Genomic DNA, 24,373 nt, shown 5'->3' with positions numbered 1-24,373 from the left:
AAAAATTTAAATAGATATTTATTAGTTAATGCCTGGCTTTATAATTTTTTGCAAGATATTTTGTTTAGTTGTTATACATTTTAAGGACTTAATTATAAAATTTTATAATTAATGAAGAGTTAATTAAATTTAAGTTAAATTATAGGAACTTGAAATTGGTTAAAAATATTTAAACCATATTAAAACTTCTACACCATATGGACATATAGAATAATTTAACTATAGTCGCAAGATTGAACAAGCGTATTCCAAGCTGGTGTAGCTGAACTGTAGGCAATGCCTCTCCTAATACCCATCAAGTCATCGACATTGCCCTAAAAAACCTAAAAGAACCAAAGATTATTTAATTGAGATCCATATTCATGTGTAAATTGTGTGTCCTTACAAGCATTAGGCAGGAACTAATTAACATTTGTGAATATTATGAAAAATATATATAAATACAAATTTTATATATGACGTTATTTACGTACGAGAGGATTCATTCCCCTAACTTAGCTACATGAAATAATAAATCAAGATTAAAGCCAAGATGCTACTCGTCATGTTTATATAATTAAGAAGTGTTTTTGATGTGATGTAAAATTGTACAAATGCTTTATTTCTTAGTTTTTTTTTTACTTAAATTTTTTATATACCTTTTGGTCTTTGTCAAAAAAATTATGATTTTATTTAAGTTTGTGGGTATTACATCGATCTAGGACAGTTTTAATGTCTAGAAAAGAGATTTTATCCAAAAAAGAATTGAGTTTTGATAAGAGAATAGAATCCATATCAACATAAAATTTAAAGGAGCCAAAATGTAGAATGTTGGGACTTGGGATATCAAAACAAAATGTCTGTTGGCCGAAGGCCACCATACAAGGGAGTTCGTTCGTTGGACTAGAGGAGAGTTTGTCATAGATGATAGTTACAAGTTACTCTAATTTATAAAAAATATTTGTAATCGGATCATTCCACTATATTTTAACACACTCTTTTAATTTCAAGAAAAAAGCACTACAATCTTAGGCAGGTTTGATTTCTATTTTTAAAAACAGTTTGAGTTTTTTTTTTAAAGAGTAAAATAACATGTTTGAAAATGTTTGTTTCGTAAAATAACTCCCCAAAATAATAAATTTTATAGTTTTAAAAACTACAGATGTTGAACAACCTAGAGATGTTCATAAAAGTTGTTTTTTTGGTTTTCCCGTTTTTGTGGTGGTAATTTTATAACTATGAGAATTTATTAATGACACTTTTATAAATAAATTTAATTTCTTTTTAATTTTAAATTACTTTATGGTGACACATTTAAATTACTTTTTCATTGTCTAAGAACATTCTTGCCAATACATTATCCATATTCTGTTCTAGATTGTAATATCTTAAAAATAAAATAAAATACAGCAGAATGAGCAAAAGCCATGTCATAATGAATCCTGCAATGTATTGATGGTGAGTATATAAAGCCGCTTGAGTAGAAGAGATATAGTCTATGTAACAAGGCATTATATAGATACACTCCTATATAACAACCATTCTGAATGATGCCAATAGGAAAAATTATCTACAAACCCCACAAAAAATGGAAATGCATCAAAACTAACCAGTAGCATTCATAAAGCGGTTTAGCTACCAATAAATGTTTTATATTTAAAGTAATATTGAAACCTTCACTTTCCAATTCCTTCAACTTTCAGGAAGTAAGCAACTACTGCAAGTAGGATGATAAATACTGCAATCCACAAGCTCAACCCTCCTTCAAATAAGAAAAAAGAAAAAGAAAAGAAAAGAAAAGTCAGTCAGTCATGTGCTAAATGGATCACTCCAATTGATACACGATCAATACAACATCCATTTGGCAAATTATTATCTTATTGAAGTATGAATCTCTAATTCATGATAGCTTCTTGTCTTATTTATTTACTTATTTTTTTTTTTTATTGGAGGAGGAGAAAGGGGGTGATTAAATATGGAAGTTGTTTCCAAGAACCTTCGACCTTTGATCAAATCCAGGTGAGGTTTTTTATCCTTTAATCTTTCCGAATATATCAAATTTGAATAGAACTGTCAGAATGCACACGACCCAAATATGGCAAGGAGCTTATGGAACTTGAACCAATGAATATTCAAACAGCCACACTATAATATCATGTTGGATTACTGATTTCCCCAGAAGTTTAAGCTAATGAAAAGCGGCCCAATTTCATGTATAGCAGGACTTCAAAAATTTTAGGCTGACCACATGTATAAACACAAGCATGCTTTAAAAATGTAATAGTCTAATACTAATACAGAGTGTTATTCATAACACAGTACTGATTACTGAACAGGCACAAATATGACTATAAAATTCATCACTTTCAGGAGCCATGGATCCGTAAGCAATGTAAGTGCTAACTTTTTTGAAAAGTTTTGTCATTCAAAAAAAATTCGGCCAATAATGTTCCAGGTTAACTAAATCAACAGACTGATAGGTTAAAAGGACCACACCAAATATTGAGTTCCGCAAAACAATTATAGATCAGTAAACCATGTAAGAACATGTTATAAAGTTATCATGTCAACAAATCATGAAATATGCACATACCATTTTTCTTCTCTTCGATTATTGTTACCGTCACTCTTGAATCCATGGATACAGAAGCCACGGCCCTGAATACAGAAGCCACAAACTACCTTCAAACAGGGCATAAGACAACAAATTTCTAATAAAGGGCAAACCCCAACACACAAGGCTCCCAACTTGTGAGGGTAGGGTAAGGGTCGATCGTATGCAATTTTACTCTTACATTTTTGCAAAAAGATTGTTTTTCAGACTAAAACCTGTGACATTTCGGTCACAAGGAGCAACCTTACTGCTGCTCCAAGACTCGCTCTCAAAAAATTTCTAGTAGCAAGAAAAAATAGATACATTAATTTCAAACCTTGAATTAGGGGAGAATGCTAAAGCAGTTACTATGCCAAGGTGAGCTCTTTTGCTCATTGTCTGAATCTTCATATTTGTTGAATTAATAATTACAATGTCACCTGAAGTTGTTCCGCTGCATATCAACCCACCAAAACAGAAGAAGTAAGTTCTTGTAAAAGGCTAAAAGCATACCGTTGAGGTCTGACCCTGTCCTTTTTTTCTCTTTCATATAGCAAGTAAACCACGAGAATTAAGTCACCACATGCTTCCAGGTAGCTTAAGAAAAAAGACAATGGGACCATCTTTAAGTACTAGAAAATACAGATTAGATTATGTACCACGCAAGAAACTTTCCATCAGCTGAGACATTCAGTGCAGAGATTGCATCACGAATAATATGCTTTGAGCCCATCCTTTCCCATGTTTGTGTATTCCAGGTCAGGATCCTTCCACCTTTATCTGTATTAACATCAACATCAACAATATTTTTATCCTAAACTAGTTCAGGACGGTGGCAGATGAATCAAATGAAAAATATGAAAAAAATAGAGAAAAAAGGATAAAAATAATTTTTTTAAATATATGTATATATATATATATACACACACATATATCATTATCCATTAAAAAAATAGCAATAAATAATTAAAAGGAAAAAGAAATTAAAATAAAGTGAAAATAAAGATATATAAGAGGACAAAAAAGAACAAGAAAGTAAAAATAAAACATAAAAATAAAGAAATAGAGAGATAAAAAAAGAAAAGAAAAAAGAAAAAATATAAATAAATAAATAAGAGAAGAAAGATTGAAAGAAAAAAAAAAGAAGAAAATGAATTAGAAAAGTGAAAAAAAAAAAAAAGACAAAAAAAAAAGCGAGAAAAAGAAAGAAAGAAAGGGAGATAAAGGGGAAAAGAACATTTCTTTTTTATATATACAACAAGGAGAAGATAATTTATTTCTGCAAATTATTTACCTGCCATGACAAAAATATATAGGACCTGAGTCCCATCATTTATTTGAGAAAATCGGCAATACCTAAAAACTTCATGCTGTATGAAATTGAACAAAATATGATTAGTATATATAATTAATGACAAAGCAATCACCAAGTCAAACAACATGTGAATAATATTGAGGCACCATATATTCCCATGTTCAGCCAATCCAGTGTAGAATTTTCCCCCCTAGATGTTAAATGTCAGATTTTACATGATCATACCTATTGGCCATGTCTTCATAATTAGAATTGATTTCTACTTCAGATACATATAAGATATTTCCCAATACTTCAACATGATTGGAATGTAATCACAATATATAGAAATGTGCTACTTCAAAATCAAATCTATCCCAAACTAGTTGGGGGTCGACGGTTGATGAACTCAAATTAAAAACAAGAAAAGATTGAGAGAAAAAAATAAATAAATAAGAGAAAAAGATAAATAAATAAACAAAGAGAAAAATGATTAAAATGGTTCGTCTGAAACATAGGACATATGACATAACAGGTCTATCCCTCTTCTCTACTAATAGTTTTCCTCCACTCCGTCCTTAAACACGCCGTACGCTAATTTATTTCTTACTCCATTAAGTCTTGTTTTACTACTATGTTTTGGCCGACCTCTTCCTCTCTTTGTATCATGCTCTTGGTAACACATTTCTGTTCTTACAGGAACATAGGGGTCTTTGTATAATATGCCCAAACCATCTCAATTTATGATCTCTCATCTTTTCTTCCACCGGTATTACTCTTACCATTCATCGAAGACCTTCATTTCTTATTTTATCCATAGGATTTGTTAGCTCATCCATAACTGGGGCAAAAAAAAGACTCAAAGCAAAACCTTGGTGTAAACTTGTGATTGAAAAATAACTTGATGTTTCATTACAAACCTTCACACATGTAGTAACACCATCATAAATATCCTAAAACAAGAATTGTGATACTTGGTGGTGAAAAAAGTTTCAAAGAATAGTTATTATTTGGGATTTTATACTTACTATTATAATATATGTTGTTGGCTTTAAAATATTTTATCCTAGTCCCCGATTGTTTCTCCCCTTTATTTGTCCCATCCGGTAGCTTCTCCACACCAATAAATCCAATCCATCTTCTTCCTTTTAAACTTGCTTTAGGATCCACTTAGTCTATTATCACAAAATTAGCAAATTTTGAGAAACAGAGTAGACCAGCTAATTTAACCAGTTGAACTGGGAACCTGCCCATATATACTGATCTGACCACTAAGTAACAATCAGCTTTACAGGAAATCACACAGAACAGATCAACTTCAGTGAAAACATGTTTATTGCCAGTGTTGTTCTGAGTCATTATGACTAAATGTGTAGGTACTAGAAAACAATTTATACAAACAGTAAGCAAATGAACATTATACAATAAATAATAAATAAAAGGTTTTAAAACGAATGTATTCAAAATACAACTCATGTAGAGTCCAGACTAAATAAAACTATACATAAACTGCACTATTATTTAATTTAATACATTTTTTCATTTATTGTAAGTCAATGTTAAGTATGATTATGGCACAACCAAATTTCAACCCATTCACCTTGAAGGAAGAGAAGTTTTCAAACAATGCTTACAAAGCCATCAAGCCAGTTCAAAATTTAAAGCCAAATAAACTTTGTCAACTGGTAAGATTTTAATTAATTGCTCACATTTTCATTTGATAGTGTAGCTAAGACTGTTGATGAAGAAACATCCCAAACCCTGCAGGGGCCACTACTTCCCAAAGAGGCAAGCAATTTACCATCAGAGCTGCAAGACAAACAAAACCAAACTATAAGGCACAATCCAAGAGAAATAACAGGGTTTATAGAGCTGTTCTATCTTTCTATCCTTTCTCAACTTTTTCTTCTTTTCCTTGTGAATTATAAAGTCAAAGTGTAACATCTCTGTGAAATGCTGATGCTGCTATGCACAACAAACCTAAAATGTAAGTCCTTCACAGTAGAATGAGCATTAGATTCGTCAAGAATAATTTCCATGCTAGGCCACTTGAAAACCCTTAGATAGCCATCCTGTACCGCACCAAAATTACAATATCATGTGGCGTGCCACTCCTTCATCAAAAACAGAAATTTTCTACATTTTAATGCTCATTTGTCAAATGAATGAGAACATTTCAATCCAGCAGTGAAGTAAATTTGAAGCATTATACAGAGTGCAACTACTGTCCCATAAAAAAAAAATTCCTCACCATTTAATATCACATTGGCAAAATTCAAAAAATAAAATAAATCACGACCATATATCATATCACACAATTTAAGTTGAAGCAAAATGGAGCAGGCCATAGCAGCATTTTGAGTTTTTGACAGCTTTTGAAGCTACAGGTGACAGTTTAATTTGATGTTTGTCATCCATTTACGTTGCCTTCAGAAAACACAAATCTTTTAATAACAAATTTTTCAGGTTTATGTTAACAGATACAAGGAAATAATATGTTATGATCCAATTGCAAGGTATGGGTCTTGGAGTCCCACATCGGAAACATAAGGTTCTGGTGTGGGGTTTATATGGACTTTGGGCTCTCTTACTTTACAAGCTAGCTTTTGGGGTGCGATTCTCCCAAGGTTCATATCAAAATATTTGTATTATGGCCAAACAAATGGTTACATCTACAACAAAAGAACTCATTCTATTATGTTTACCATTATAATCTATTATCATCCTTTTATACACAACATGGATTAACTTTTCATATACTACGGTAATATTCAAATAACTCTCCTTCTATTACACGCATGTGTTCAATTGACCTCGTGATACCATCTACTGACACCAATTCTTCTTAATGAGGATTCTACATAGGCATTGGTTTGTATGAACTACGAAGGACAGTAAAACAAGAGCTTGGATCTTAATCTCTTCAGAAACATACCTTAGTTGAACATAAAGTGCAGTAACAATTAATGAGTGGAGATATTTTCCATAAATCATCATTTTTCTTTCTTTTTACTAAAAATTATCAGCAGTGATATAAACCAGTTTCCTTTCATTTGTGTAAATGTAAAGGAAGCCTATACCTCCCCACCAGCAGCTAGTGCAGTACCATCATTGTTGAATGCCAATGCTAATTGCTGTCCAACATCCTCCAACTGGGTGAGCACTCTATCTGACAACTTCAGACCCAGCTGGTGAATTTCAGAATCCCATTCAAACCATCTGCATGAACAAGGCATAATATTGATCATGATGTTCTATAGGTACATGTAATAGAGCAAAATAAAATCAAAGTTTGTTTTAGGCCTAAAATATCAATACAGCATGTAGATTATAGACTGACACAATAACATTAACTTCCCTCTTTCTCATTGTATTCCCTCCTGCACTACAGTAAATCCACACTTTCATTTTGTTTGTGGCAGCACTAGGGACATATTCTGGGAATTAACAGCGGCATAAACCAGTCCTCCAGCTGCTAATCCTCTAAAAACAAACTGACAAAAAGGAAAAGAAAACAGCTGCTTTTCCAGATATTTTTGCACATTGATGAAACAATGTGCTTATATTGTTTGCCTATATTTTGCTCTACATTAAATAAAATTCTACAAAATGAAACAACCTTTTATAGGGAAATATTAGAAAGTCTTAAAAAATTCATAGTTAGGAGTTCTTTCTATTAATTAGATTGGTTCCCAGATAACTGCCATCCAGAAAATATGGTATATCCATAAGCTGATTTTACCCATTCAACTTCATACTGATGCTATCGATAACAAAATCTAGTTATTAAGGATTGTCTTATATCACATGCTATGGTTAGACTTTCTGAAATACCATACAGTCTATCCGGTTTCTCATTTCACAATTCAATCTTTTATCCTAAAATTTAGGATCAAAGATAATGTTTGTGAGTAAAAATTTCTAGAGATAGAGTTAAAGAACTAAGTGATTGAATTACTTCAATCCATATGCAGCTAAAATAACTACTGAAATATATCTCTTAACTCAAGTGTGTCCCTGCCGGGTGGGTCAACATAAAAAAAGCTATAATTTAGAATATATAATTAAAATATATAGAGTTCACGCAGTTCCTCAACATTCTAGACAAATTTTCTTTCTCTATGATGGATCATACAGCATACAAAGCTGACAGCTTTGAAATCATGATCTTCCTTTTCTACCTTTACTACATTTCAAACCACTCCGTTGAGTAGGTGGAAAATAGAAATATATTTGTACATAATAAAGTCTAGATGAAAGATGCTTTCATTTCCCACCTACTCAACCACGCATAGCCGGCATGTATGCTCAGACTAGTTCGGGTTCACTCAGCCAAAATATTCGACATAAAGATTTCAATGGAGAAATGAATTCTATATGCATTTCTCTTTAATGAAGAGAACCAAGTTCTATGAAGCAAAGAAGAGATGAGAAGCAACAGACCTGCAACTCTTTGGCATTGCACAAATAAGGCCATCTCCATTGGGGTGAACTGCCATTCTATATGGCAACTCAGAACCAGTTCCTAGCCGACTCACCTGTAATATAGATAATGTTACTCAAACAAGAGAGTAGAGTATCAGAAACACAAGTACCGCATCTTTCTGCATTGCAAACTTAGATTAACAACAAAAAATTACTAAATCAATTGGTACAAGTCCAAAAAATCCAGTAACATCTTAGAGTTTATGCAATTCAAATAAATCTACTCCTACAAAACAAGACAGAAAATAAATCATGCAGCTAAATCAAGCAACGAAGTATCACAAACAAGCATTAGTCTGCACTGCATCACACAACAAAAATCCTAATCAAAACCACACCCGATTCATCTAGTTTAGAAGTACGAAATTTTTGCCACTAAATCAAATCAACAAGAATTCGGAATCTAGCAAGATGTATAAGCGATATATCATATACCGGTTGGTCAGAAAGCGAATTGGACGCAACATCGAAGTGCGCAAGCAACACAGAATTGGGGATACCGCTGTGGCCTTCTCCACCACCGCCCGCGACGACCAGGTAGCTCCCGTCGGCCAGTCCCTCTGTCAACGGCGGAGAGCTCTGATCGGCTTTGGAGGATTCACCGGCGGTTTCAATTTGTCGAGATTCAATGACGTGTTTGGGAACCCAAGAAAGGGAGTACAAAGGAACACCGTATGAACGTGATTCCCCCATTCTCTCTCTCTCTCTCTCAGCGTCTTGATTTTAGAATGAACGTGATTCAGCGGCGTACTCTGTATGCTAACTTCTACTGTTTTGTATGAATAATATATTAAAACTGTTATGGGTTATACGAGATGCACATACCATATTTTAGAGGGTGCAGGAAAAGGAAACTAGCATTGATTAGCAGTAATCCTAATCCTAACAGTCAGTAACGTGTTCCCACTTTGGATTGGATCGGTTTTGGAAGTAAAATTAATTTCTTTGGTTTGATCATGTAATTATCCATTCGGTTTAAATTTTTTTTCAAATCCGATCCAATCTAATTTTTTTCGGTTTGGATTGGATCGATTTTCGGTTTTTTGAATATCCTAAAATTAGTTTCGTGATTATTGTGCAAATAACATCTTTTGTATATATTGACTTTGTAAAAACAAAAATGAAATACAAAAATATCAGTAAACAATACTATAGTTGATGAGAGGTGACTAAGTTTTTTTTTGTGTTTAGTTAATGAGTTAATGGGTCTTGAGTTTAGAAATTTTTGGGCTATGATCGGAGAAAAGACAAATAGGTAGAGGATAATTAATATATTGGATCGGTTTGGATTGGATCGGTTTTCATCAACCCATCCGAAAACCGATCCAATCCAATTAAAATTTGCGGTTTTCTTTCGGTTTCCGATTTTTCGATTTTCAGTTTATTCGGTTATCGATTTTTCGATTCGGTTTTCGCTGTTTGAATCGGTTTGGATCGGTTGATGAACACCCATAATACACAGCAACACCGGACCTAGCATTGTCCCATAGAAAAACCATTAAAGTCCAGAATTTCACCGTGAGTTGGTAAATTTTATAAATGAGAGATAAAATTTATAATTATGATATTTACTCTTTCATATATGTTATGACTGTACACACGTCACTTTTTTGATTATATTATTATTCTGAACATAATTTATCACCTCAATGGTATCTCCTTCCTATATATAAACAGAGATCCAAGATCAATATTTTAGTCTTCTACTAGACACGGATACAACAAAAACAAATCATATGTTAAATGAAAATATTTTAGTGTACAATGCATCAACACAAATTATATATTAAAACAAATAATTATGCTAAATAGAAAAACAAATTGAGGATTCAAAGCGAAAAAATGATGAACATAATTTCCGTGTGTGAGCTGGACCGGTACACAGCAACAACAAAAATAAAAGAACGTGAGAACGGGGATCATGCATTTAATTATAGGGATAGGATATTCTGACAATTAAATAATATGACTACCACATCTTAACCGTTGATTTCCGCCAATCAACGGTTATTATTTTTCAAATCAAACTCATTAATTAATAATTAATTCGCAATAAATGATAACCGTTGATTGCCAGAAATCAACGGTTAAGATGTGGTAGTAATATTAGTAGTAACATTATTTGGTTGTCAGAATATTTTATCCCTTAATTATAATGTAGTGTAAAATTAGCTGCATAAGTTGTGTTACCTTTTGAGTTTTGGCTCAAAGCAAGTTTGCCAATCATAAGTCATAAAGGAATCAATGTTCAGAATTAAGGGCTATATTGGATTAGAATTTTTAAAAAAAAAAATTGAAATAAAAAATCTTGCAAATTTTAAAAGATATTTTAGAATTGGAGAGATTTTAAAGACTTTTTTAAAAGAATTTTTTTACAATCAAAATTTCATAAGATTAGATTTTAAATAATTTTAATAGAATTTATAAGATTTGAAAGGACGATATGAATTTATAAGATGTATAATCCTTTCCAGTAGACTTGAAGACTATGGCAAAAGAAGCCAAGTCCATCAAAAACAAGAAAAGTCATGGTACACAAAGCTGGACTAATCATTGAAGAAGGCACGAAAGACTTTCCCAAAATTAAGACATAGGCAACAAGCCAAATTCAAAAGGGGAAAGTCGGATTAAGAGAAGTCGTGCTCCCTAAAGTACAACACACCTTTGCAAAAGGTCAAATCCATGCTAATAAAGATCTCAGTGTGCGAAACCGAGCCAAATTTGAAACCACGACACTTAAATCTAGGGAGTGCAAAGTCGAGTTAATTATTAAAGAGGTACGAAATGCCGTCCTAAAACTTAGGCGAATGCCTATATATATAAAAGACTAACAATAAGCTTAGTCAAAACTAAAGAGTCTCGACAAGATAAGCCGAGCTCAAAGTCAAAAAGAGGCAAACACCGCCTCACTACTTAGAGACTTCAAGAGAAAAGAAACCATATAAAATGCCACAACAAGAAAAGTCGGACTCGAAATTAAAGAAGCAAACAACCTCAAAACTTTAGGCGAAGGAACCTAGCTTAAAGTCGAAGTCACGACAAAAGAATTCAGGCTAATTCTAGAACGAGAAAAAGCAACAACCATCATAAGTACAGATCTCGGCAACGCGGTCAAAAAGCAAGATTAGCTAGTTCGAGCTTGTACTTCGGCCAAAAGGATGAGAGAAGGGACGTCAAAATAGAACCGGACAACCTAATTCGGGGAAGCCGGTCAAGTTATAAATGCAAGAAAATACAAAGGACAAATACAAAAGCAACAGGACCCAAAAAGGCAAGGATTAGATCCTAGGCAAGGCGATCTAGAGAAAGATCAGTTGATTCCAAACTGGACCTCGATCGAAAAGGTTCAGGGACGAAAGCTAGAAAAACATACTCAATACCCGACTCGTTAAGTCCGACATCATTATTCAACTAGATGGCTGAAATCATACGCCATAGATTAAAGATTAACAAAGCTCAAACCAAGAACCTGGCCGAGTTTTGACCCCATGCAATATAATTCAAAGCTCTGCTATGAGCATGAAATGATGAAGTGCCAAGATAGCAGCATTAATAGTCAAAGGCTAATGAAAAAGTCATTACACAGGGAAAGAATTACTGCATCTCATCATGGCCTGTGAAACGCCAAGACGACTAACGCTGCACAATGCACGAACCGCCAATCAGTCAATGACACGTGGAAAAGTATAATCGTCAAGAAACGGGCAAAGGCAGAGGGTCCTGTTGACGTGACATATGCCAAGCTCAGGCATTGGTTCGACCTCGGAACCCTTGCGAGGATGTCCAAGTAAAGAACATCCACGACAACGACACCACGAGTCAAAACCGAGGTTGGAGATAAAGACGACTTAACAGTAAACAACGACATCATGAAAAAGGTCGGCCATGGCCAAATGTCAAACTCATATGATCAACAGTAGAGCGCAACAATAAACCTTAACATATGCTTCAGAACCTTTATCCTGAGCGAGCTTAAACCCCATAAGGTTAGGAGCACGGTTATAACCCGGATAAGATGAAAACAGCTACAAATAATTACCTCGGTTAAGTAAAAAGCTAAACCAAGAAAAGGTAGCCGCACCAAACCCAAGGCAGGATCATAGCACCTCGATAGGGTCGACCTATCAATCAGACTTAGGCACCCCAACAGTCCGAGCTTCCGAACTGCCAGGCTGGGGGGCAACTGTTATGGACTGGATCCATATCCTAACAACCTTATTACTAGCAAAATTGAATAGGGATATCACAACCATATAATCTAGATAGGGTCAAGGGATAAGATCCCTATCCCCATCAATCAAGGAAGATTTCTTATCAACTGGGAGATCTCAAAGGCCCAAGTCTATGAAGGTAATCCTTATAAATAAGAGGCTAAAGACCCCAGGTACACATTTTTGACCTATTTACTATTACTGCCAACATTGTGCACATACTCACGTCTTAGCTACACACCCATTGATAGTGCGCAGTGATTGGAGTATTGGCTATAAGCCAATCATGATATCTATCTCTAAGATATCTCTAAGCTCATACCATACGGTATAAATCCTCGATTCTCTAAAACCGAACATCGTATAAATCCTCGGTTCTCTAGGAGAAAACATATTTCTATATAATTTGAGGGTTGATTTAAGTGACAAGTTTGAATGTTGGAGAGATCTTTGGAGTTAGAGTGAATAATTACAGAGGGACTTGATTCAACCAAATAAATAATGAATGTTATCGAATAAAAACAATATTTTTATAAGAAAAGTGTGTATTATTGTAAAGGACATAAAGTTGTGTCATTTTAATGAGAGAAAGAGATAAATCATAGGAGGGAGAGAGTGAAGGGAAAAAGTTTTAAAAGTGTAGATCTCACCTCTTTGTGAGAGTGAAAGGACACAATGTGTGTCATTTTAAATGACACACTTTTTCCTATTTTTGGGAAAAATATTTATCATTTTAAATGACACAACTTTGTGTCATTTTTAATGAAACTATATCGGTTTGATGAGTTTTTCATTTTCTCTTTTCTATAAATTAGGAAGAAAAAGAAAATGGAGAAAAAATAATGTAAAAATACATCAAAATGACATAATTTCATTAAAAATGACACAACTTTATGTCATTTAAAATTACAAATACTTTTTCCTATATATATGTGTGTGTATATATAATATTTCTATATCAAACTCAAATATTTGAAAAAATATTTAAAATTATAAGAGAGATAAACGAATTCAATTAGAATAAAAAAATAAAAGAGAAAATATATTTAAATTATAAAAATTACTAATAATTAATGTAAAACAATTTAAATTCAAAATTTTAAGAAAATAAAATAAAATAACACATGTTATTTTAAAGCAAAATAGACTAAGACATTCTAAAACAAATATTTAAAAATAGCTAAATAAACAATAACTTTTTATATCTTTTTTCTAAAATGGTAACTTGAGATTTATTAATTTTCAACAATTTAATACCATAGAATGTTTTACTTAAATTAATCATAAATAGAAAAAATAAAATTATTTTTTTTATTTTTTGAAAAAATATATTTAAAATTAAAGAAAAACATAAGTAATTTTAATAGTTCATTTTTTCTACCGTCAATGTAGCCCAAAACTACATCGTTTTGGGACGAAAATTAAAGTATTTTTATAATTATAATTTATCTCAGGGTTATAATAGTCTCTTATTATAATTTTTTAATCTTTAAAATCAAAGCGATGTCGTTTTGACAGTAAATATAGAAAACTTATCTGTACAAACATTAAAACTTACTTTTAATTAAGACATGACAAATGAGAACTAGAGTAATGGAAGAATATTAAACTACTGGGATTGATTGAGGGATTTGAGTAGATTGTATTAAACTTTCTTTTCCATTCCCCCTTGAATCAGAAAAAAGAATGGAAGAATTTTTATGTCATAAATTAATAATAAACATTAAACATTATAGATGATTAAAAATTTAAAACGCATAACATTATACATCAAACATAATAAGATAATGCAAAGTGGTAAATTTAAAACATTAAACACTAAACTTTTGATGGAAACGACGTCGTTTCAAGCGGTAGACCAAGAGCTCTGCATCAACCTCTCCTCCATCCACGTTGTCTTCTCATCCTCACTCTCAGGTGTTCAACAGTCTCAGAGCCCAAACCCTGGTCTGCTCCTCTTCTGGTAACTCTGCTAAAACCCATTTTTTTCATTTACCCATTTCTCTTCTTCTGCATGGTTGGAATCAAATTTTGCATTATCTTATCATGTGGGGGCTCTGATAGAATCTGTGAATGCAAAATTCCAATACAAAACAAAAGCCCAATATGTTTTAAAAAACTGTTTATTTATTATTTTATTTGAGTTCCTTACAAAATTGTGAGTGTTAATGTGTTATTTAAGGTGATGAGTCTCATGTTACTCTACTATAGTTCATCCTGTTCTGTTAATGGTATTTGCATATGTAAGCTAAATGTTTTTTATTTTCTGGAATTTTTTTTAGAGAAATATGGAAATCACTAGCAACCACAGTAGTAGCATGATGTGGTTTTTTAAGGATAGAGGATTTGATGATAACAACATACAAGGAATGTTCAGAAAGTGCAAACGCCTTGAGGTTTTACATCAGGAAAAAGCAAATGAGAATTGGGAGTACCTGAGAAGCATTGGAATTCAAGAAAGGAAACTTCCCTCAATTGTTTCAAAATGTCCCAAGATTCTTGCATTGGGTCTTAATGAGAAGATTGTGCCCATGGTTGAGTGTCTCAAGACACTAGAAACAAAACCCCATGAAGTTACTTCTGCCATAACCAAGTTCCCTCACATACTCTCACATAGTGTGGAAGAGAAGCTTTGTCCCCTTTTGGCCTTCTTTCAGGCATTGGGCATCCCTGAAAAGCAAATTGGGAAAACCATACTGCTTAACCCTAGGCTTATCAGCTACAGTATTGAAACAAAGCTTGCAGAAATTGTGGACTTCTTTGCTAGCCTTGGTCTCAGTAAAGATGGATTGATTGGAAAAGTTATAGTCAGGGACCCCTTTATTATGGGTTATAGTGTTGATAAAAGGCTCCGCCCTACTTCGCGGTTTCTGAAGTCAATAGGTCTGACCGAGTCGGATCTTCAAGCAGTGGCTTTGAACTTCCCAGCAATCTTGAGTAGAGATGTGAACAAGGTTTTGGCACCCAATTATGCTTATTTGAAGAAATGTGGATTTCAAGACGGACAGCTAGTTGCTTTGGTGGTTGGTTTTCCTCCTATCCTGATCAAGAGCATCCAGAATTCTTTAGAACCAAGGATCAAGTTTTTAGTAGATGTAATGGGGAGACAAGTTGATGAAGTCATTGATTATCCTTGCTTCTTTCGTCACGGCCTGAAGAAAAGATTAGAGTTGCGGTACAAAATTTTAAAGCAGAGGAATTTGAATTGTAGCTTGAGTGAAATGCTGGACTGTAATGAGAAGAAGTTCCTCATGAAGTTTGGCTTGTTAGAAGGATGTGCCTTGAGTAACTAGGTCTCATCCCTAGTTTAATTTGTTAAATGATTTTTGTAGTTAGTTGAATAGTTTTCGTATTTCTTTCCTCTGATGTGTGGTCTCTTAACTTTCAAAGTTTTTGTGATTCCATTTATGTCTGATCGGTTGTTCAATTTCTTAATTTTGTGATCAGTTGTAACCAAGATGATAGGTTATCCTTTGGATCTGATTGCAGTATGGTAATGAGGGTTCCTCTGTCATCATTTGGTTCTGGTGCAAATTTTTTGCAGATAATAGATAATTGTTTGCAGATAAATTCATGAGTAGATATGTAGTGTACATGCAAATTTTCATCCTAGAACCATAAGTCATAGAGCTTAACTGCTTTTTCTGCATGATTGGAAATTGAAACGTGCAATGTTGAGTAGGATCATAGAGGGTTTAGCTAGAAGGCGTTTGCATCTAAGCATAATGTGATGAATTTTTATCCATTCAGTCAATGTCTTTTCCCTTCAACATCTAGGAAATTGTGAAGTATCTGTGAGATTTTACTTTTCAGAAGGGAGTGTGCACCTAGCACTTGTGTGGATATCCTTTTTGTTCCTTTTATCATCATGTTGCAGTTAAGGTTTTCAACGTTGCTGATGTTAGCAGAAAGCATTGCTTTGACATTTTGTCAATCTTCGTGATTCTCTTTAAATAACTTTAGTTTAATATGGTACAACCATTGGCAATAGAAGTCAAAATTTCAATCGCTGCTGTGGGATAAGATGCTTGCTGCAGTAATAAGAAATGTTTTAAGAATACAAACTTATGATCTTTGCAAGTAGCATTGTTGAATCAGATGTGCTGAAGAGTGCATGGGAATCAACATGAATGCTTGAATTAACAAGCAACAAGTTGTACCCTTTTAAGTCATAATAAAAATGCTTGTGAGGCAAATCTAGTAAGCAGAAGCACAAATGACGAAGTTACATTTCACTTCAATCGTTTATACTGCAGGTACAATGATTGATTTTGTAGGAATGCTATGCTAGCATTGCTGCTTCTGCTGTTTCTACTTTTTTGCTTTTGCTTATTTTTTTCTGCAATCTTAATTAATTGATCAGTAATGTGGTATAATTGTATGTGCCCCTTCTATCATGGTTGATGATTGGCCCTTCATTCATGATGAAAGTGAAGCTACTGCCTCTCCAACCGTCAAGAAAAGGTTATCTGCTTGTATGAAATCATTAGCTACATCTGCTTTTTTCAGCTTTTCTATGACCTCAGCCAGAGGATTCACCAAGACAAGCTGTTACATGAATTAGTCACGGTTTAGATTTAAGACATATCTATCAAGGCGTGTAAACAAATAGAGTATTATGTATATGTGAGAGTTTAGCATCCTTGCCTCAACGTCCTTATTTTCCAGTGTTGCTTTCAACTCCTTGAAAAGTGAGATTCCACTTGTGTCAATGGCGCTCACAGCTGACAATTTCAAAGAGATTTGATGCGTATTACTTTTCTGATTGGATGATTAGTTTGCATGGTATGAAGGTAGATGAAATGTATGTTGAGTAATATGCTAGAACATAGATTGTCAAAATAATGCTGGGCAAACAACTCAAACCTACTTCATTGTTGTATGAAAATATTCAGTCTTACAAGTGATTTATGTACTCCTCGACTTGCTAATTAAGTGAGATAGGTGCACGCATGGAACTTAGATGGACATGTATGTTGAAAATGAAGGTGAGAACTCCCATAGATTACAGCAGGAATTTGATTATTTTAGGTGTATTATTAGCCCTTTTCTTGTCCAGGACAACAATACAATAATAAGTTATAAAGAACATAAACAGAAAAGTTTTATCATTAGAAAAATGATCCCCAGCAATTATGAATCAAGTGACAGAGAGTAACAGAGCTTATATGAGAGATTCCACCTTTGCTGAATTAAAAACTCATGAAGTTACCTGACATTTCCAGGATTAAAAATCGAAGGCTTGAGTTTTCCTTTATGTTATCTTCTTCGTCTTCAATCCATCGTAATGTCCTAATATGACATGCCAATGGTTGAGTAACTGAGGAAACAATATCAATGTACCAAAATAAAATTTACATTATAAAATTTTCTAAGCTGAAACTAACCTCTCGTTGAGATATGTGATGTTAGCAAAGTTGATGGGAGCTTCAATGCTTAATATAAGAAAACCAGGTATTCTTACAGCTTCCTTATATTGGTGAAGATCTCTATATATGTCCGTCCCTGGTATATTCCCCAACATTACTGTTTTAGGCCTAGTAATTTGCAGGAGTATCCTTAAAGTTGATAACCCAACCTGATTAATAGCATTGTCATCCCTTGTCAAAATCAAAGAGAGCTTTTATATTTTGTTCTACTTGCAAAGAAAGGTCCTATAAGCTTCCATACTTAAAATTTCTCTGGATTCTAGTCACTCCCTTTTAAAATGCAGAGATATGATTTATGCAAAAGAACTTGGTCTTGTTGGCCAAGGACTACAAAGCTTATGTCAAATTATGAGTATCAAGGGAATTAAGACCTTTATCTAGAAAATTTAAAATATTATTGTAGGTATCATACATAAAAGCATATCCATAATAATGTTCACTAGGTGAGCATTGTGAGCAAAAACTGAAGAAATCCAGGAACTTACTGCAAAAGCAAGGCCTTGCTGGACAGAGATAAAAGTAACACCCAAGAAAGCAGTCAACATCACAATGAAATCGAATTTGTCTATGCTCCAAATGTGACAAGCAGCAGGGATATCAATGAGGCCAATTACTGCTGTGACTATGATTGCACCCAACACAACATTAGGCGTGTATTGGAACAATGGCATAAGAAAAAGGAGTGTCACCAAGACTGTCACAGACATCACTACATTTGAAGCTGCTGTCTTTGCACCTGCGTTATTATTAACAGCAGATCGAGAGAAAGCACCTGAAATTCATAGTTTAAAGGTATAAATATGTGCTTCTGACATCAGCAGTCAATCTTATGCTTCATTATCCTTCAGGAAAGCCTTTGGAAAGGTTTTTAGGTCACAAATGAGAACCTGTTGTAACATAGCAGGAAGTGAAGGAGCCAACCACATTCATAAACCCAATTGCCATCATTTCTTTATTTCCATCCACTTTGTAGTTTCTGAGAGCTGCAAATGTCCTTCCTACTGCAATACCTTCCTGTATTAAAAAATTTCACTTATTTATTAATGCCACCAATAAAACAAATTATTATTGAATAAACAATATGCTGCTGCTTCTTCTATGTATATTTTTTTTGAGTAATCTCAAGGGTATCCTCCAGCCGAAACAAAAGACTAATTCCCATCGAATATTGTTAGACCCTTTCAGGGACGACTCTCCCAATTTTATTTTTTTTCATTCCCCATACTTGAATTCAAGACCTCTGATTAAGGGGCCTAGGCTCCTTACCACATGTACCAAAGGAGCTTGGTACAAAGGAGCGAGAGTTTGCTTCTTCTCAAGAGTAAGGGGCCGAGGCTTCTCAAGAGTTTGCTTCTTCTATATATTTGTTACAGAGGAAGTTGGAAAAAGATAAAAGAAAAATGTTAAACTTACAGTGAGGGATAAAATGCCAGTGATAAGCCCAGTTTTCATGACTAGACCTAGGTGACTTCCATGAAAGCGCAACATATCCCATGAAGGAGGATTTATTCCTTCTTGCAATTTTCCAATCTAACAACAACATAAGCAGGCAGCAGTTAATTTGTTTAGTATTTATAAGCTGAAGGTGATAGTAACATATTCCATTTTTCAAAAGCTGCTAGACTGATGATGATTTTGGGGTGGAAGCAGTGACTTACTACACTGATGCCATGATTTTGAGCCTTAATTGCAAAAACCAAAAGAGTAGAGATGATGACAGACATGAGAGGAGCTCCAGCTGAGACCCAGAATAGCTTTGGTTTCCTCATGCTCTGCATGCATTTATTTCAATTTGAGTTAGTCAATATTACCCTGCACTCATTGTGAGAGAAGTTGCATATATATATATATATATATATATATATATATATATATATGGTTGAGGTTATATTTACAAACTCTTACAAATTATACTATATTCTTCTAGGAGAATACAAACTTTTGCAAACTACACTATGTTCTCTCGGGAGAACATAGTGTAATTTGAAAAAAAATTTAAAAAAGTTTGTAAACGGATCCTTCCCTTATATATATATATGAGGAAAATATGTGTCATTTTAAAGGATGTAAAGTTGTGTCATTTTAAGAGAGAGAGAGAAAGAGATAGATAAAGGAGGACAGAGAGTTGACAAAAAAAAATAAAAGTGTGAGCCCCACCTCTTTGTGAGAGTGAAAAGATATAAGTTGTGTTATTTAAAAGGATAAACATTTTTTCTATATATTTATATATATGAGAATGATCTGTTTACAAAAGTTTGTAAATGTAACCCTCCCCATATACATATACAAAAGTTTATAAATATAACTCTCCCCCTATACGTATACAAAAGTTTGTAAATATAACTCTCCCCATATATATATATACATATATATATATATATATATATATATATATATATATATGTATATATATATATGGGGAGATTTATATTTACAAACTTTTGTAAACGGATGATTCCCTTATTTATATATATATATGTCTGTCTGTATGCAAGAAAGTAAGGTTGTTCTCTGAAATGCATCACAGAAACATGGTTTGTCTTTTTAAACACTCAGTGGCAATGAAAAGATCTTCCAATTAGTCTAACATTTTAAACAATTTGAACATGGAAAAATCTTGAATTTTATATATCCCATTTTTAATTACAAAGTCGTTAATGGGTACTTTCTGAAATGTAGCAGGTAATTGTTATTAATGCAACAAACCTTTACATGAACATTAAAAAAAAGGCTGCAGTTTGCTTTTAATTAAAAATAATAATAATAATGTTAGTAATAAAATATTATGATTAAAATGTATATCACATACAATAGATTCTAAGATGCATTGCGTGACTAAATCTTTGGTCAATAGAGTGGTTCGTGCATATCTGTAGTGAACCCACTATTTCTTATCTCTTTATCCGATCTTCTAAGAATTGAATATTAAAAATTTAATTAAAAAAAATTGACAATTAAAAGATATTACTAATTAAAAGAGATTATTTAATTAGAAATAATAAGGATGGGAGGACAGAATTAAATCCCTCAGTGGTTAAAGTCTATGTTCAGAAATATATTAGGCTAACAATTTTTTTGGGACTAGTTTTGTAAAGTTTATATAAAACAAGGACTACTTTAAGTGGGATTTTAGATCAAATGCATTGCCTTGTTAGAAAAATTGTTTTTATTTTTTATTTGGCAATAGTTCAGCTTCCAGCCATGCACACACATCTACTAATTTAACTTCCACGCAATCAAAACATGCTTGGCATAATTAGAATTTGAATATGTGACCATGTAATCACTTACATATTACATACTTATCTATTATTAGATTTATTTTGGGATTAAAAAATCCATTTTAATACTTTAGTCATCATTTTTTAAGAAAGGAGATTGTTTTTCACAGCCCATCTAAATTTTTTTTATTAAGCCAAGTTTGTTCTGAGTGATATATTCCTGTGTGACACACATGATTTTATCTTCAAAAAATGCTATAGTGACACATTTTTAGGACTTTTTTTTTTTGGTAATAAATTTTAGCACTCTTTTTAATACTTTCTTTGTTAAGATATAAAATTTCATATTGGTTTTACTAAATAATCTCTCTATTTATTAGAGACCATATACGATTTCACCCTAAATTGAAAAAAATATATATTAAAAAGAGAGTATCCAAATACACAGATACATGCACGCACTCCCATGCATGAGCCATTAAATTAAAAGTTTATATCAATCATATTTACAAACATTAACAAAATATTACATTTACATTTTAAAGTTTTTTAGGTGAAATTTCACGCTAATTCTACTATTAAAAAGTGGGCTAAGATGTCTACCAAAAAAAAAAAAAGTGGGCTAAGATGATTTAGTAAAACCAACACGAGGTATAATATAAGTAAGAAGTAAGAACAATATTTTACTCAGGAAAGGGAGAATAATTAATGATAACTATTTAATTTTATGTGAGTGGTGGTAATTAGAAGTTATTCAAAAGTTGCATGATCACTTAAAATTGTCACATAAACTTGATCATACAACTTAAGATGTATTCTTTTGGTTCTCACTTATTTAACATGTTCCCTATATATAATAAAAATTATTATTATGTTTACCAAAAAAAAAAAAAATTATTATACATATTTTTTACTTTTTTTAGCCAAAATCAATATGCGTCAATTACATTCTCATTTCCGATAACAAATATATATATATATATATATATATATATATATTGTGATTCTTATATATAAATTGGTTCTGTATAATTAGCACTTTATAAAAAATAAAAATAAAAATAAAAATTATGGTAAAGTCATAGTAGATGGGACCACTGGTTATAGTTTCCATGCACCATAAAAGAAAAGCCGTACGGGGTTCAAGCTATACTGGAATGAACTTGAAGCTAACCAGACCATGATTGTGAACCAAATGTGTCAGATTGTGGCATGTTGTGTAACACTGGGGCTAAGGGGCATCCAGGTGTTTGATAATTGGAGCCCGTGAAACTATACCATAATGAAATACTGTCTTAAATCTTAATGACCTTGTCCTATTTCTCAGAGGTTAAGTGGCCTTTTCAAAAAGGAACAAGGGTATGCTTGCACACAGAAAATTGCATAAGGGTGACTTAAAATGGTTAGCAGCTGGTAAAAGAAATTTAGTAAGGACTAAAATAACGTACAAGGTGTCTTGCTAGTAGTAGAAGCACCAAGAAGCAAATTCCCATCAATATCGTTTGCCATGACCACTGCATAAAAACCAGAAATAACTACTTTATAAGAGAGAATATAGAGATAAACTCCATTTTAGCCTAAAGAGAAGAATTGGGGTTGCAATTAGAATTATGTTTATATCTTGTGTGTGCACACATGTGTCTGTGTGAGCCAGGAAGGGCCAAAAATTAAGGAGTAACCTCATGTGTATTGTGAAAAACTGAACTCATAACAGGAATCAGGCCCATCTGCTTAGTGAAATGTGTGATTCCAAGGAGACTCTTGAGCTGTTGCAAAGACACAATTATAGCAGCTCCAGCCATGAACCCAATAAGGATTGCCTTGGATAGAAAATCAATGATAAATCCTAGCCTGCAATCATTAACAACTTATCTTATATATTAGAATGATTCTTATACTTTTTCAGATAGGAAAAAAAAATGTAAATAAATATGAAAGGGATATTACCTTAGGATTCCTAGAGAAGCTTGAAAGAGACCAGCAAAGAATGTTGAAGTAAACGCTAGTTGAAGAAACAGAACTGGGTCTGCCGTGGGAGACACTTCCTGTCTAAGCATGGATCCCAACACAAGAGAAGCAATGGAAACAGGTCCTACTGCTAGGTCCCTTGAGCTTCCAAGAATAGCATAAACAAGTGGGGGAACAAAACTAGAATCTGAAATATTCAAGACCAACTCATGAGAATATATATATAACATGAATTATAGCACAAGCTGAGGAGAGAAATCAATACACTCACATAGTCCCACAATTGGAGGAAGATTTGCAAGCTTAGCATAACTGATTCCCTGAATGAAAACAAAGTCCATAATTGAATAAAAGAAGCAAGTTCAGATAAATAATAATTTTCATGACTAAGAAGCAGAGAACTTGATGACAAACAAACCTGAGGGATGGCCAAGCTAGCAATAGTGAGGCCAGAAACAAGGTCAGATTTAAAGAGTTTGAAGCTGTAATTAGGACCCCATTGAAGAATAGGGAACACATATTGAGCTCCGAGGAATATTTTTCTCTGAAGTGGTTGTCCCTTGAATTGGCGCAGAGGATCATCAGGGAAAAAAGTTTCCTTGAGCCTGGCCTTGAGTTTCTGTAGGGTGCTCTTGTGGGGTGGTGGAACAACTTGGTGTATTTCCATGGTCATTTCTACGCAATGAGAATGCATGCTACTTGCATTAGGCTCCATTAAAGAGAACAGAACTATATTGGAAATGATTGATATATAGCTTCTTGTGGTTTGAGTGATGCTTCCTTTTATGTGAGCCTCCTCGACCTACCCCATTAATCAACACCTATGCAAACCGCTAGAAAACAAGATACTAAAGTACAAAAGGATAACAACAATAAATAAAGAGATATAATTTCAGAAATCAGAAAACGAGAAGGTACAGCAGGAGCAGTGCCAGTATACGGTTCAGTTAATATATTCTACGTATATAATCTCCTCATAAATTTGGGCACATTTCATTTCCAACTAGAAAAAAAGAGGTCCCACAACATTTTTTAAGTCTTGTTAAAATTTCAAAATCACTTATAGCACCCTCTATTAAGAGTCAAAATGTGGTAGAGTGAAATCATCACTTATAACATTCATCTTCACTCAGAAATTACTTACACGGGGAACATCATTAGCAAAATGATTTTGGCTCACATTCGTACCAACA

The 24,373-nt window shown here is 33.3% G+C and overlaps 3 protein-coding genes across 3 annotated transcripts; 1 reads left to right on the top strand and 2 right to left on the bottom strand.

The window, feature by feature from the left end:
• Positions 1 to 1,427: 1,427 nt before the first annotated feature.
• Positions 1,428 to 9,142, bottom strand: LOC133300131 (SEC12-like protein 2). The gene is made up of 10 exons (XM_061499629.1): positions 8,787 to 9,142; positions 8,310 to 8,404; positions 6,947 to 7,085; positions 5,847 to 5,938; positions 5,576 to 5,675; positions 3,867 to 3,942; positions 3,232 to 3,352; positions 2,910 to 3,026; positions 2,573 to 2,637; positions 1,428 to 1,741 (listed from the first exon to the last, which is right to left on the bottom strand). The coding sequence occupies exons 1-10, from the start codon at positions 9,042 to 9,044 to the stop codon at positions 1,656 to 1,658; spliced, it is 1,149 nt and encodes a 382-aa protein (XP_061355613.1). The 5' UTR covers positions 9,045 to 9,142; the 3' UTR covers positions 1,428 to 1,655.
• Positions 9,143 to 14,425: 5,283 nt separating this feature from the next.
• LOC133300133 (transcription termination factor MTERF6, chloroplastic/mitochondrial) lies at positions 14,426 to 16,100 on the top strand. The gene is made up of 2 exons (XM_061499632.1): positions 14,426 to 14,525; positions 14,845 to 16,100. The coding sequence occupies exon 2, from the start codon at positions 14,851 to 14,853 to the stop codon at positions 15,853 to 15,855; it is 1,005 nt and encodes a 334-aa protein (XP_061355616.1). The 5' UTR covers positions 14,426 to 14,525; positions 14,845 to 14,850; the 3' UTR covers positions 15,856 to 16,100.
• Positions 16,101 to 16,597: 497 nt separating this feature from the next.
• On the bottom strand, positions 16,598 to 23,897 carry LOC133300126 (probable sulfate transporter 3.3). Its single transcript, XM_061499620.1, has 13 exons — positions 23,599 to 23,897; positions 23,452 to 23,500; positions 23,160 to 23,367; positions 22,892 to 23,063; positions 22,661 to 22,726; positions 19,650 to 19,763; positions 19,405 to 19,521; positions 18,879 to 19,005; positions 18,477 to 18,763; positions 17,950 to 18,140; positions 17,775 to 17,854; positions 17,210 to 17,286; positions 16,598 to 17,110 (listed from the first exon to the last, which is right to left on the bottom strand). The coding sequence occupies exons 1-13, from the start codon at positions 23,893 to 23,895 to the stop codon at positions 16,982 to 16,984; spliced, it is 1,914 nt and encodes a 637-aa protein (XP_061355604.1). The 5' UTR covers positions 23,896 to 23,897; the 3' UTR covers positions 16,598 to 16,981.
• Between the last annotated feature and the right edge of the window lie 476 nt (positions 23,898 to 24,373).

The sequence above is a fragment of the Gastrolobium bilobum genome, unplaced genomic scaffold, assembly GCF_033153095.1.
Source record: "Gastrolobium bilobum isolate Gb01-03AN ecotype WA unplaced genomic scaffold, APGP_CSIRO_Gbil_v1 utg38323, whole genome shotgun sequence".
In the NCBI taxonomy this organism is placed as follows: domain Eukaryota; kingdom Viridiplantae; phylum Streptophyta; class Magnoliopsida; order Fabales; family Fabaceae; genus Gastrolobium; species Gastrolobium bilobum.
This window is presented reverse-complemented; position numbering and strand designations above follow the sequence as displayed.